The sequence below is a fragment of the Galleria mellonella genome, unplaced genomic scaffold, assembly GCF_026898425.1.
Source record: "Galleria mellonella isolate WM207_F2 unplaced genomic scaffold, CSIRO_AGI_GalMel_v1 utg424, whole genome shotgun sequence".
Lineage (NCBI taxonomy): Eukaryota > Metazoa > Arthropoda > Insecta > Lepidoptera > Pyralidae > Galleria > Galleria mellonella.
Window position 1 is genome coordinate 2,041,154 of NW_026442097.1, and position 15,112 is coordinate 2,056,265.

The 15,112-nt window shown below is 33.4% G+C and overlaps 3 protein-coding genes across 3 annotated transcripts; 1 reads left to right on the forward strand and 2 right to left on the reverse strand.

The window, feature by feature from the left end:
* Positions 1 to 1,926: 1,926 nt before the first annotated feature.
* On the reverse strand, positions 1,927 to 5,239 carry LOC113521006 (putative uncharacterized protein DDB_G0277255). Its single transcript, XM_052898235.1, has 2 exons — positions 5,225 to 5,239; positions 1,927 to 4,158 (listed from the first exon to the last, which is right to left on the reverse strand). Exons 1-2 carry the CDS (start codon positions 5,237 to 5,239, stop codon positions 1,927 to 1,929), a joined length of 2,247 nt encoding a protein of 748 aa, XP_052754195.1.
* A 2,673-nt stretch (positions 5,240 to 7,912) lies between these two features.
* LOC116413765 (uncharacterized) lies at positions 7,913 to 8,812 on the forward strand. Its single transcript, XM_031914509.2, has 2 exons — positions 7,913 to 8,020; positions 8,400 to 8,812. Exons 1-2 carry the CDS (start codon positions 7,970 to 7,972, stop codon positions 8,769 to 8,771), a joined length of 423 nt encoding a protein of 140 aa, XP_031770369.1. The 5' UTR covers positions 7,913 to 7,969; the 3' UTR covers positions 8,772 to 8,812.
* Positions 8,813 to 12,518: 3,706 nt separating this feature from the next.
* On the reverse strand, positions 12,519 to 13,483 carry LOC113520476 (uncharacterized). Its single transcript, XM_026905801.3, has 2 exons — positions 13,385 to 13,483; positions 12,519 to 12,986 (listed from the first exon to the last, which is right to left on the reverse strand). Exons 1-2 carry the CDS (start codon positions 13,436 to 13,438, stop codon positions 12,594 to 12,596), a joined length of 447 nt encoding a protein of 148 aa, XP_026761602.3. The 5' UTR covers positions 13,439 to 13,483; the 3' UTR covers positions 12,519 to 12,593.
* Positions 13,484 to 15,112: the final 1,629 nt, after the last annotated feature.

Here is a 15,112-nt window from a genome sequence, read left to right on the forward strand (position 1 = left end):
GCCATATCCCACCCTTCCGGTATTGTGGAATGAGCTCCCTGCCGAGGTTTTCCCAAGAGACTACAGCATGGGGTTTTTCAAAAGGGGGGTAAAGAGGTTTCTTCAGGCGCGCGTAATGCCTCTGGTATTGCAGGCGTTCATAGGCTACGGTAACCACTTACCATCAGGTGGGCTGTATGCTTGTTTGCCACCTCAGTGGTATAAAATTATATATATATATATATATATATATATATATATATATATATATATATATATATATATGGCCTATTAAATTATAACTTCTTTAGTAACAAAATTTTAAGTCTATTAATAACTAAATTAATCTTGTTATCTCATATTAAGTACATTTGAATTTGAATTGTAAAAAAAAACTAATTAAATAAAATAAAATAAAAGTAATTCGATTTAATAAAACTAACAAATATATATAAAATTAGATTATTTATTATTAACATAAATATATAAATTATTATATTTATTAACAATAGTTACTTATACTGTACTTAGTGTTACTTAAAAATATATATTGTTGTTGTCTCTCAAAATATTTATTTTATTGACAATTTCTTTTTAAATCTATGCACCGCCATTGACTCTCTCTGTTTATCGTAACGGTTGACTGGTAGAGAATGTCATCAGGCATTAAGTCCGCCCTGTAGACATATTCTATTGTGTGCAAATGTATAAATAGATAAATAAATATCACGTGTCACGATGTTTGTTTATGCTTAATACTTTTTTGTACAATTTTGTTATTTGAATGTAGTAGGTAGTAAAACAAAGGATGGGTTTTTTGTTGGGTGAAAATGGTAATGGTAACCCCGCCTGCGCTAACGGGATACGCTGGCGGAGCACCAGTGAAGGGTGATAGATGAGAATGAAAACAGGCCAGTTATCCCATCGTGATGAATTCTGAGGAATTAACCATGATAGTTTCCAGGGAGAATCGCGAGGAGGTCGACCTGGTTGAGTATATTGCTAGCAATGGGATTCTCAGTCTCTATTACTAACAATCCCTTTCCCCCCTACAAAGGGTGGGTTGAGACAAGGATGGAATAATATTAGAAGAAGTTGTTGATTTTTTTCTTGTTCACTTTGTGGTATATGGCAAAACCTTATAGATTATATAGATAAAGCCTCAAGCCTTAAAAACTGGCCAACTTTTTGTTTGTTTTTTTTTATCTATATACTTTCGCATACAATGTACAAGTATCTTAACGTATTATTTAATAAATTAAATTAGTATTTACGCATTGAAAAGATGCAGAAATTATAAGACAAAATAAATATAGACATTATAAGGGAATCAGACATAACTATTTATCAAGCAAAATTGCAAAGCAAAATAAAAAAAGTTGATCCCCTTTTTTCCAAACATTTGTATGGAGATACTATCTATCTATATAATCTAAAAGCAAAATGAAGTAAAAAGTTTGTGATTAGGTAAATGTCCTGGAAATCGCATCAGTTTAGGGAATAAATATTATATCTACCAACGTAAGGCCGTGTGGGATTGATTTATAGGTACGTTATGTTTTCATTAAGTCCTATTTAAACAGGCTTTGAGCCTGTTTCAATTTCCCTCTATTTACAAGTAAAAGGCATAAAGAAACTACTACAATTGGTGATTTAAGCCTAAGAACTGTATTCTTGCTATGTGGCCCCGGCCTAGAAAAGTTCACCCCTTCCTTTCACGTGGGTGTCGTAAGAGCCGACTAAGGGAGCGCGAGAGATGGGCAGCAGCGTCTCTCTTAAAACATCTTACTACTAGCAAAACTCCCAAAGAAAAGGCTTGCAGTAGTGAACAGGTAAAGGCTGAGATGATGATGATGATGATGTTGATGATAATACTTTTCAATTCAAAAAAATGGAAAAAGACAAATATAAATTAGCGTACATTTCTCCATAAACTCAATCTGCTTATCATGCAGTGCACATTAAAGCTAAAATTGCATCCCGTGCCTTCAATGCATTACATTTATTATCACGTAATATTCCATTTAAAACTATTAGTTCGAATACTTTTTTTAGATTTAACGAATCTTTATTGTCTATTTTAAAAACTGGAGTCTCTATCACTGGCGGCACTGGGGGATAAAATGGCGCATTAATGTTAGGGATTGGAAGATATGACGGTGAGTACATAACAGAAGGGCAGTATGTCGGTACAGCAAATTCTGGAGACGAATTCTCAGGTACAAGATTAACAGTTAATGATGCTAAATAAGGTATGTACGAGTAATTTGCGACCTTAGTGCTTTCTAATAAAGTAGAAGTAGGATTGGTAGATTCTGGTGTTATATTAATTGAAGATACTGACTGTGGAGATACTGTGGGAAGTGACGTTACTGTATTACATTTGGTATAATGCACAGGATCGCTTATTCCTAATATAGTGGGAGGAGCTGTTTTTTCTTTAAAACTTTTTTCTGTTAGAGACGATAGTAATATTTGCTTTGTAATATCATTGGCTAATTCAGTCAGTGAAGGAGGAATGAGTGAATTCATTGGAGATACATTTTGGTACGATAAAATGGAATACGGATACGATATGTGAATCGGAGCATTAACTTTAGGTAAATAAGAAACTTCTGTAAATTTGTTTGCTTCTTGTTTATAGTTTTCGACTCCATGATCTGATAACATAGTATTGGTTAATCCAATTAAATTATTTGCTTCATTATTTAGATTTAAATTAGTACTAACTATTCCTGCTTTATTTATAGGTTCATACCTATGATCTGAATTTGTTACTGTTAGTGAAGAAGAAATTATATCTTGAGCATTATTTGCCTCCTTATTTATCATAGAAGTTCCTAAATAAATGTCTTCGTTAAAAATTTTATTTTTATCTGTTGATATTTGTGGAAAATTTATAGGTTGTGGTTGTAAGTTATGTAAAGAATTTAGGACTGTAAAATCTGTTACACAAGGCTGCTTTTGTAGTGGTGGCATTTGACTAGAAATAATATGAGGATTTATTGATGGTTTAAGTTTATTCTTGAGAGTCTTAGGAGAAGTATTTGCATATAATTCTAAATTATTAGGTTCAAAATTGTTGGATAGTGGCATATCCTGTCTTAGAATTTGTAAAGATGGCACACCTGCACTTGAATATTGTATATCAGGTTTTACTATATTTGAATCTTCTAGAGAAATTACTGAGTTTCTATTTATTATATTATTATTTAAATTGAGTTTATTGCAACGAGGAGGCAGTGATGATAAAGAAGTGAATTTATTTCTATCGAAAATATTTTGTGTGGAACATAGATTATTGATATTATTTTGTAATGATAAATCTACTGAGTTTTGAGCAGCATTAAGTGATTGTAAATTATCATCTTGTATTGTTATATGATTTCTAGCTATATTACTATTGTTAGGTATTTGCTGTCTTGGATTAGTATAAATGGTATTATCAATATTACCATTAGTATTTACGAAAAGATTATTATTATTATTCTTATTACAAAAACTAACATCAGATTTTCCAAAATTTAATACAGGATTTATAGAAGGATAGTTGACATTAGATAAATCGTTAACAACGTCTGTATCACTTGATATATCATTAAAGGGACTTCTTTTAAGTGGCACAACATTGTTACCAAAAACACTCAAGTTGTCAAGGAATATTTCATTTTTTGGAACATCTGCCTTTGTTGGAGTTGCAGATATAAAATTTGTTTGCGATAATAATTCATAAGAGGGCACTGAAGTTAATTTGTTACTATAACTATTTGGAGATAATGAAGTATCTAATTTAAATGGATTTACTGCATTTGGTGTTTGAGCGGGAGAAGTTGCAATTGATGAAGGTGTTGATATAGCGCTTTTTGGTGTTTGCAATGCGTTCAAAAATACAGAGGTATGTGGAATGGATGTGGATTCTGGCATATTGGATGCAAAATTACTGATTGGCGAACCAATCATTGGAATATGTGGTGGTGATTCCAATGTATTTCTAGAAATTTCTGAAGGAATACTTGATGAAAGCCCCAGAACTGTTGTTACTGGAGAATTTGATAGCGGCGGTAAAGGTTTGTCATTCAAAAGAAGTCTCTGAGCAATATTATTATATGACATCAATGGTTTAACTTCTCCGGTGAGGTTTGAAATACGAAGTTGGAGTCCACTAGTGGGAATGGTGATCTGAAAAAGACAATAGCAATATGATGTTTTTACTTTTCACAAGTTAAAGATAAAAATAATGTAATTTCATGAAATAAAAAGAAAATAGTAAAGAACTTATTTATTAGTTATATTTTTTTTTAGTTCTGTAAAACAAAAAGAAAATATATATCAATCAATTTTATTTAAAATAATTGTATTGTATTGTAAAATCTTTATTGTACATAATTTATATTGGACACATTAAAAGATTTATTTATTATTTATTTATAATTATTTATATTTTATAAATACCGACTTCAATTGTAACAAAAGTAGCAATTTTGGTCTAAAAATTTAGCTACAAAACCGATTTTGATAAAATTTCTGATACTAACCTGTAAGTATATTATTTCAGGTAAAAAATAATTTTCCAAATCAATTTAGAACCGACGGAGTTATGAGGTAACAAACATAAATAAAGAAAAAAATACAATCGAATTTTGAGAACCTATTCTTTTTGAAGTCGGATAAAAATCATTTGTCCTGACTGATTGTCAACACATAGCCAAACTACTAAATATAGAAAACTGAAATTTGATTAAATGATTGAATAAAATGATTCTTATAGATAAATACATAGATAACATTGGCATTCGCTAAGAAAGTGCTTTTTAAAATTTCAACCTATAAGAGAAACACGACACCGTACCGTGCAAAGTCGCAGGTAACAGCTAGTGTAATATAATTTTTGTAATATAAATTTCCCACATACGCACACAAAAACTGTTATAAATTATTATATATTTATTTATTTATAGCAAGCCAACAGATCGCAAATTAATAAATTAATAAAATAAATATTATTTAAAACAGCATTAAATTTGCACTCCAACGACTGCTCTGCATTACATTCGATATTATATACGAATACATTAAAAGAATGACGGCTATAAATTTAAAGTAACAAATTTGGTAGCCTATATTATATATATATATATATATATATATATATATATATATATATATAAATAATAACTATCCAGTCACTGTAACGGGAATATCAAATTTATAAAAGTGTATTGAATTTAATAGATTCCAAAGATACAGGTTCGATAGGCATAGTAAAGCAATTCTGTAACTTACTATTTTGAATAGAGATTATTATTATTGTAATAAACAATAATACTATAGTCTGCTTTATCTACTTTAGAGGTTTGCAGTAAATACATTTAATTTTTTAAACTATTTCCCATGGTAAATCTTTCTGCTCCTATTAAACGAGCCACCAATTTTTTGCTATTTCTTTTTTAAGTATAAACTAGGTCTAATTATAAAATTAAGAGAAAAAAGAATACTATACCTGCAAGAACAGATAAATTGTAAAAATGAAATTATAGGGCACCGGCATTTTAATACATATATTCACAATTTCCAGCCAGTATTGTCACAGATACTTCATAGATTAATAAAAAAAAGTCAAATTTAATTTCAGCCAGTTACAATTTTTATTTTTTTTCTATAAATTTAAATACTGGCCAGTCACAATAGTTACTAAAACTTCACATGTATTTTTTTATTACAAAAAAAGAAAAAAAAAACAAAAAGATTCTTTCATTGCCCGTTTCAATAATTGAATGATCAAATTCGAATCAAATCGATACATTTAATTTTATCTTATCACGAGAACTTATTGCGGGTTAAATTACTAAATTAATTATCGAATTAGTGAAACTATTGATATTTTAATTGTGATACTGAATACATATCATAACAATATTCGATTGGACAGCCATAACGTTGGGCAAATGAAAAATCATCGATATCAAAACATTGTGTATTTCATTAGCGTTTCTTAAACTTTTTATAGTTACATATCACTTTCGCAATTTAAACAAATCCCTGTCAACAAACAGGGATTTGTTTAATTAATCCCTCCAACCAAATATACATTAAAATATCATTTTTTAACATAAAAGAAAAAAATATGAAAAATGGTTAGTTATGAGCAAAGTTTTATATGTTGGGCCTCGAACGTACTGTATTTTTTATAAATTAAATTAACAGAAAATTTCATGCTCGACTAGTAGAGAACATCATTAGGTGTTAAGTCCGCCATATGTACACTTACTTATAGAATTGTGTATTGAAGTTTAAATAAATAAAATTCTAAAAATCCTGTACACAAATAATAAAAAAAAAAAACTACAGATAGATAGATAGATACTCTTTATTGTTTCCTCTAAAATTACAATCAACATCATCATCATCATTTCAGCTACATTTTGGTTAGGTCCTAAAAATTAGGCGGGGCGGCGGTGCTTTTTTTTTTTAATGGATGTTAATGAAATGGCAACCCCGCCCGCGCTAACAGGACAACACATGACTGGTGAGAATGAAAAGGCATATCATTTAGCTCTTCGTGATGAATAAATACACTTGGGATTCAGCAAGATGATTTCCAGGAGTGATCACGTGGAAGTTGACTATCTAGTCAACTTCCACGTGGTCTATCTAGAGTTTATAGCTAGTGCTGGGTCTGGTAGCCCGCATTACTAACAATATATAGGAGACCTACGTTGCAGCAGTAGTTGTCGGCTGATATGCTGATGAATGCTGAACTCTAAATACTCATTAGAGTACTTAATTAATTTTTTACTACTATACTAAAACATAAACTAAACTTGGAGCCTTTGAAATGTGGTGCTGGAGAAGGATGGAGAAAATTAGCTGGAGGGATCGAATTAGCAATGAGGTCCTGCTTAGGGTTAAGGAAAAAAGACAAATTATTAGAACTATTGAGGATAGAAGGGGAAAAATGTTGGGACACTTGATACGACACGACGAACTTATGAACATTATAATAGAAGGTAAGATAGAAGGAAGGAGGGGGAGAGGGAGACCGAGACATAGTTACATCAGACAGATCAAGGAAGGAGTTGGTGTCGTGTCGTGTCAAGAGGTGAAGAGACTCGCTGAAAATCATAGTGAGTGGCAAGAGCTCCACCGACAAGAGCGCAGCTCTTAAATAGGATAGATAGATAGATACTAAAGCATATATAGTGTATAGAGAATGCATATGTTCAACAGTGGACAGATAATGCCTGAAATGATGATACTATCATCACCGTCATATCATATCAGCGTTTATCTGTCCACTATTAAACATAGGCAGTTGTGTTTGCATGGTTGTGTTTCGGTTTGAAAGGTGGGATATGGCGTGAATTTACAGGGTACAGAGGAATAACACCTGAGTCCTCAGGAATGGCAACGCATGGGGGTATCATGGGCGAAACAGTATACTCTGTTATGTCCATGGTACTGCTCATGTCTATAGGCGACGGTTACCACTTTCCATCGGGTAGGCCGTCAGCTTGTTTGCCATTCTAAGTTGTATAGATTATTAGAGGAGTTTTGTCAGTAGATACCACACTTGGCTGGCGGGTTGACAACCGCAGTTAGGCTTTGGTTATGTTTTAAGAGAGACTCTGCTATCGATCCCTCGACCATTGAGTTCCTTTAGTCGCTTCATACGACACCTAGGGGAAAGAGTGGTGGCCCATTCTGTTCCAGGACTACACGACATATATAATTTTTTTTATATTTCTCTAATTTATCAAATGTCATGCAATTCAAATACCGGTTTGATATTAAACCGGTTTGATAAAACATATTACCTACTGCATAACAATATTTGTAATTATGTAGCTTATCATTTTTCGTAATTAACTTTCTATTAATTTACTTCGCAATTGCAATGCAGTTTTTGTAATATTTCCATGTAAATTGTCGGTATATATAGGACATTCGACTCTTCAATACCATCAGTCAATTCAGCGAAGTGACATTCAAAATGGCGTCCCGCATTGTAGCTGCTTTTCTCGTGCAAGCGGTTGTTTTCCAGGTGGGTAAATCGATATTGAGCCATAAAAATGCAAATTGTTGAAATGCAATTAAAAAACAATTAATGTAGTTGTTATTTTTCAATAATAACGGGACGGATATAATTATAACGCACTTATACAAAAGTAAAAAAAAGAAAGGAAATAATTCATAATTTAATGGCTTTTTTCAACTTTAAATTAGGATTCCATATTTAAACATATCGTTTTCTAAGTTCGAAATGTTTTGTTTTGGATGTTTTTCGAATTCCATATTTAAAAATTTTACTTTATTAAAAATATATGTACTCAGTCTACGACTGTAATCCCTAATAGTTATTTTTATAATTTTACAAAAAAAAAAATTAAATATATTTTTTACATTTAACTATTTCTTTTCAGGCAATATTCGCTCAAAGCTTGAATATCGTGCCACTGGACGCTTTGCTTTCGAACCAACTTCTGCTTAACCAGATCGCTCCTAACATCGTTCCAATCGCCCCTAGCGTGGTCCCCATCGCCCCTAGCGTCGTTAACTGCGATGTGCCGCTAGTAGAAACGATTGTTTCAACGCCTGTGACCGTTCCTACGACTACCATCATCCAGGACAGCACCGTAGCTAACAATTTGGCTAACGCATTGCAATTGTTGATCGTTAGTAACCTACTGAGCAATACTTTGCCAAATAAACCTGATATATTGGTCCCGGCTTGCGGTGGCGCGGTCGATTTGATATCGCCCGTTGCGGTTGGTGGTGTCAATTACGTGTACTAAGAGGAATGATTCAATAAATTTTCTTTTTTTTTTTCGTTTAAGCTGGATTTTTTATTTTCGAATTAATTTATCTTTAATACTAGATGTCGCCGTGAACTTCGTGTCACTAACAACGCCATCTATTAAAAGTAAACCGAAGTAGCGATTCCCATACAAAATTATCTATTTTAATTTTTCAATTTTCAAATATACTTTAGGGTTTCTTACACATTTTTTAACTTTTAAACCACCCCTATGTTATAACGAATAAAATAAAAAAGAAATGTTCAAATCGGTCAAGCCGTTTTTGAGTTTTAGCGAGACTAACGAACAGAAATTTGTTTATTATTTAAATAGATTAGCTGGCCGCCACAGTTTGACGTCAATTTTCCCTTTAAAAAACTGTAAAACCGAACGTCTATCTGTCAATTCTGTCAATATCCTACTGTCATTTGACTCTGTTACTTTTTTATACGGAGATTCATATCAGCTGGTAACTGTCCACTGCTGAACATAAGCCTTCCTAATAAGGCCTAATAAAACAATGAAAACAAGACAAAACACGACAATGTAAGGCGTGTTGATTTCCAGACATCATCATCTTCATCTTCCTACCCTTATCCCAATTATTATTTGGGGTCGGCGTAATATGTTTTTATCCATATTACAAATGTTGATATGTTGATTTCCAGACATATTAGATTGAAATATTAGAGTGCATGGCAATGCTTTCGCCAAGACGAGTACAGCCGTACCATACTTTTTCGTAGCGACTTACGGAACTTTGTTTTTATACAACTTAGAATGACAAATAAGCTGACGGCCCACCTGATGGAAGGTGGTAACCGTCGCACATCGTCGACATGAGCAGTACCATGGACATAACAGAGTACACTGTACACATGATATCCCCCATGCGTTGCCATTCCTAAGGACTCAGGTGTTATTCCTCTGCACCCTGTAAATTCACCCAACCTTCAAACCCAAACACAGCCATGCAAACACAACTGCTTCACGGTAGAAACACAGAATGGGACAGAGGTACCCTGCTTGGGCACCTCTGTCCAGCACCTCTTCGACTTTTGTACAAAGTCTCCCTCTGGCTTCCTTTTGACCCCTTGTGACTTTATCGTGGTCTATCTATCCTATTTAAGAGATGCGCTCTTTTCGATAAAGCTCTTGCCACTCACTACAATTTTCAGCGAGTCTCTTCACCTCTTGATACGACACGACACCAACTCCTTCCTTGATCTGCCTGATGTAACTATGTCTCGGTCTCCCTCTACCCCTCCTTCCTTCTATCTTACCTTCTATTATAATGTTCGTAAGTTCGTCGTGTCGTATCAAGTGTCCCAATATTTCTTCCCTTATTTATTATATTTATTGTGGTAAAAGAAATTTAAACTTTTGGTAACCAAAAGGACATACTATAATTAGTTATTTTCCAATATCTATACTTATAATAAATCTGTAGCGAGGTCAATTCTGTACATGAAATATATTTCCAAAATAACTATCAGCGGGTGATAAGTGATCGATACTGATGCCAAAAATGCGATCAGTAAAATTTTTGTCTGTCTGTCTGTATGTTCGTTATAGAAACAAAAACTACTCGACGTACTTTAATGAAACTTGGTACAATTATTCTTCATACTCCTGGGCAGGTTATAGTATACTTTTCATCGCGTTACGATCAATAGGAGCAGAGCAGTGAAGGGAAATGTTGGGAAAACGGGAGAAGTTACTTAATTTTTAAGCTTCCGTCGCGTGTGCAGCCTTAATGGCCACTTTTTAAAATATAAAAATGTCCACCCGTGCGACGCCGGGACGGGCCGCTAGTAAATAATAATTATACTTTATAGTTTACGAAATATCGCTACTTAGTTAGTTTACTTAGCTAAGTTCTATATTTTTATTTTATTTTTTTATTTATTTATTTAAGGAACACCAACAGCATATTGCATTATAACATATAGGTATAACAACATTAAATACAATACAATATTAATGCACATGCCTATTATAGGTATTCACAGCATTCACTTTAACGTAATTATACAGTGTAAGAAATTTAAGTAAATAACAGAAATAAACATGTAATCTAAGTTGTGAGCAAAATCAGAAAATAAGATTATGAGTAAATTAAATTAAAAAAAATATTAAAAAAATATATATATTATGACAATTAGAGTTAATGTTCATAAGATTGTTGTACAAAGTGCTTCAGCAATTTATTCCTGTAGGAATTCGAATTATCGTACACTATATCAATTTCTGGTAATTTGGCATTAATTTCATTGTATGACGCACTAATATATTTTTACCACTAACACATTTACCGTTAACTAAAATTTTAAGGTACTTCTACCTTAAACTTAAACTTTAAATTTGGAATTGTAGTTAACGTTTAGTCTATAAAGGAAGAAAAAATGTAAACCCCCGAAATTCCATTATTAATTGTTATTAAATGAAAAATAATGATTATTAAAAATTGCGTTCATTCATTCAAATTTTTTTTCTTATACAACTTAGAATGACAAATAAGCTGACGGCCCACCTGATGGAAAGTGGTAACCGTCGCCTATAGACATGAGCAGTACCGTGGACATAACAGAGTACACTGTTTCGTCCACGATACCCCCCATGCGTTGCCATTCCTGAGGACTCAGGTGTTATTCTATAGACGCATCGTGCTTGTAGTAGATATACAAAATATATTTATCATCATTATCATAGCAGCCTTTAACTGTCCATTACTGGACATAAACCTCCCCCTTGAGGGGTTTTGCTAGTAATTGTCACGCTTAGCAAGGGGTTTGGCAACCGCAGTCAAGCTTTAGAGATCTTTTAAGAGGGACGCTGCTGTCCATCCCTTACCCTCCCTTAGTTGGCTCTTACGACATCCACGGGAAAGGAAGGGGTGGCCTATTCTATGCCGGGACCACACGGCCAACAATATATATATATATACATATGAGATAAAAAAAAATGAGAATGGGACATACAAAAAGAAATAAGATCCCATTAAAAACATCGAATGTAAAAAAAACGCCAAGTCTAGCAATGCTGTTCTTCCGCTATAAAAAGTTGTAAGGTCTCATGTAAAAGCAAGTCAGTTATCGTATAGTTTATATATATATATATAGTTAGGTTTTTGATTTTTAATAAGGAACTTGGCCACAGCAGAATATCAGTGTTTTGCTCTTTTAAGGGCAAAGCAATTAACTTGTGACCATTTTGTGTTCATGTTATAAGAGGGACGTTGCTGTCCATTCCTCGACCATTAAATTTCCTTGGTTGCCTCTTTCGACACACGCGGGAATGAAAGAAAAATGAAATAAAAAAATATAATCTACCCACTTACATATGTGTATTTTTTATACAACTTAGAATGGCAAACAAGCTGACGGTCCACCTGATGGAAAGTGGTAACCGTCGCCTATAGACATGAGCAGTACTGTGGACATAACAGAGTATACTGTTTTGCCCATAATACCCCTCATGCGTTGCCATTCCTGAGGACTCAGGTGTTATTCCTCTGTACACTGTAAATTCACTGTGTTATGAACCTCTTCAAACCGAAACACAGCCATGCAAATACAACTGCTTCACGGTAGAAACACGCATGAAACTTTTGGTTATCAAGCAATCGACTTTTGTACAAAGTCTCCCTCAGGTAAATGTATAAAATATTCCAAGTTTTAAAATGAAGTAAATATTATAAAAGTAAAAAAAAATTGTGTCCTGAGCTAAAGGGAAACAAAAACGTATTTATAAACATTATTTTTTATTGTTAAAATAAATAAGAAAACAAAATATTATATAAATAGTAAACGAAATAATTTAAAACACGTAATTGTAACCGGGTAACCCGTTAACGGCAACCGGTGATACCATTTCAACCGGCGCCGCGTAATTCGGGACAACCACATCGCCCATAGTCGGTAGCGTGTTACTCAACAGGTTGCTTACGACCAGTAATTGTAAAGCGTTGGCCAAATTGTTTGCAACCGTGCTATCTTGGATTATAGTGGTCGTTGGCACGGTCACAGGGCTGGATAGAATCGTGTCGACGCAACCGGGTACTTCATAATTGACCAGGTTGGGGGCAACCGCCGGTATTACGTTCGGAGCTAGATGATTTAGTAGAATTTGATTGGGAACCACCGCTTCGCCTAGAGGTAGGAGGTTGCCATAATTTGGTATCACCCGGTTCAGTACTTGGGTAAGAGCAATCTGTAAATAAAAAAAAATAGTAAAATACTAGCTAAATGTCTGTGTGTTTGTTTATCAAGATATATTTTTTGTAGCTATTTAAAAACTACACTAAATTTCTAACGTAACAATAAACACGAAAAATTGGTACTTTATTAAGCTATATCTACGCCAATTTTGAATCGATTTTCATGATTCTTTTTTTAAACAAAAGAATTGACTTCCATATTAATTCCACAATACAATTAAGTTTGAAGTAGTTTTTATTGCAAAATAGGATATTAAAAATTTACGTATTCATACAATATCGTTATTAGAGCATCAGAACGATTTAAGTGATTCCTTTTTTCAATTAAAAGGCTAAGGCTGGTTTGTGAAAAAATATATTTGTATAAAAACAAAAATCAATTATTACTTACATTAAAAATTGCGAACTGTAGAAAGAAGAATGCAAAAGTTTTAGAAGTCATCATAGAGGTGTTGAACTAAATATCAGATGGGTAACTAATGAACGTACATACGAGGCTTTTATACTATATTTTTATCTAGTTCTCTAATGATAATCTGTTGTAGATATTAAAAATTTCAATAATAGATAAGAACATTTCCCGTGAAGAGAAGAAACACGTGATTATTACAAAATTTTTATATATTATTTTTATATTTTGAAAGAATTATACTTAACCGATTGCGTGTTCAATACAAGGCAAAAGAGGAAAGGGTTTTTTTTAATGAATGATAATGGAATGGTAATCCTGTCTGCGTTAACGTTATACGCTGGCGGGGCACCAGTGAGGGATGATAGGTGAGCATGAAAAGGCAAGTCAGTTAGTCCATCGTGATGAATATACCAGGAGTTTAGCATGGTGGTGTCTAGGGGGCACCACGTGGAGGTCGACCCGACAGGGTATATTGCTAACAATGGGACTGGTAGTCTGAATTACTAATAATCCCTTATCCCCCAAGAGGAAGGTGAAAACCGAGGAATAACTACAATACTACAAATGGCCAGACCTAATTGCCGTTGCCAATCTGCTTGCCAAGCGTGGCAACTACTGGCAAACCTCCCTTATGGGGAGGCTATATTCAGCAGTAGACAGTTCAAGGCTGGTAGAACAATCACGCTGCCTTCGGTCTAGATCTTGTAGTGAGCATGACTAGCTTCAAGTTATTTGAAAGTACTTAAGGATACTTTATTTATTTGTATTGAAGGAAGCTTACAGCTATAATAATTTAATAATTACATATATTTTCTCAAACATGCTTGGAAATGTGAGCATTATTTTAACAATCTTCTTCGAGATAAATCAAAGTTGCCGTACTGGCCTGATACATGCGGGCAGCGGCCGGCAAAAGTTGTATGAAAATCCATATCTGTCGTGTTTTGCGGCCAGATAAATTACTATATAAACTCATATCTGTCCTGTAATTTAAAAATGGAATGACCTTTTACTTCGAAACATGGCTACCAAGGAGGTAACTAATAAAAGGTTTTATTTAAATTTCGAACTGGCTTGCAAATAAAAAGCTGTTTATTGAAAAAAAAAAACAAAGGAACATTATGGCGCGTGATAAATTATTATTTTTCGTTATTCGTCATTGAACTTAAAAAGTAAAATTGTGTTTTTGATTTCCGCGCATTGTTTGAGAAATGTACTATTTCTCAAACATGCTTGGAAATGTGAGCATTATTTTGACAATCTTCTTTAAGATAAATCAAAATTGCCGTACTGGCTAGATACATGCGGACAGCGGTCGGCAAAAGTTGTATGAAAATCTATATCTGTCGTGTTTTGCGGCCAGATAAATTACTATGTAAACTCATATCTGTCCTGTAATTTAAAATGGAATGACCTTTTACCTTGAAATATGGCTACTTAGGAGATAACTAATAAAAGGTTTTATTTAAATTTCGAACTCGCTTGCAAATAGAAAAGCTGTTTATTGAAAAAAAAACAAAGGAACATTATGGCGCGTGAAAAATTATTATTGTTCGTTATTCGTCATTGAACTTAAAAAGTAAAATTATGTTTTTGATTTCCGCGCATTGTTTGAGAAAAGTACTATACAAGCCTTGGCCACAACTAGGCATTCATGGACTCACGTATGTGTGGCTTGTACAGTACATTACTGCAGCGGCCAGCAAC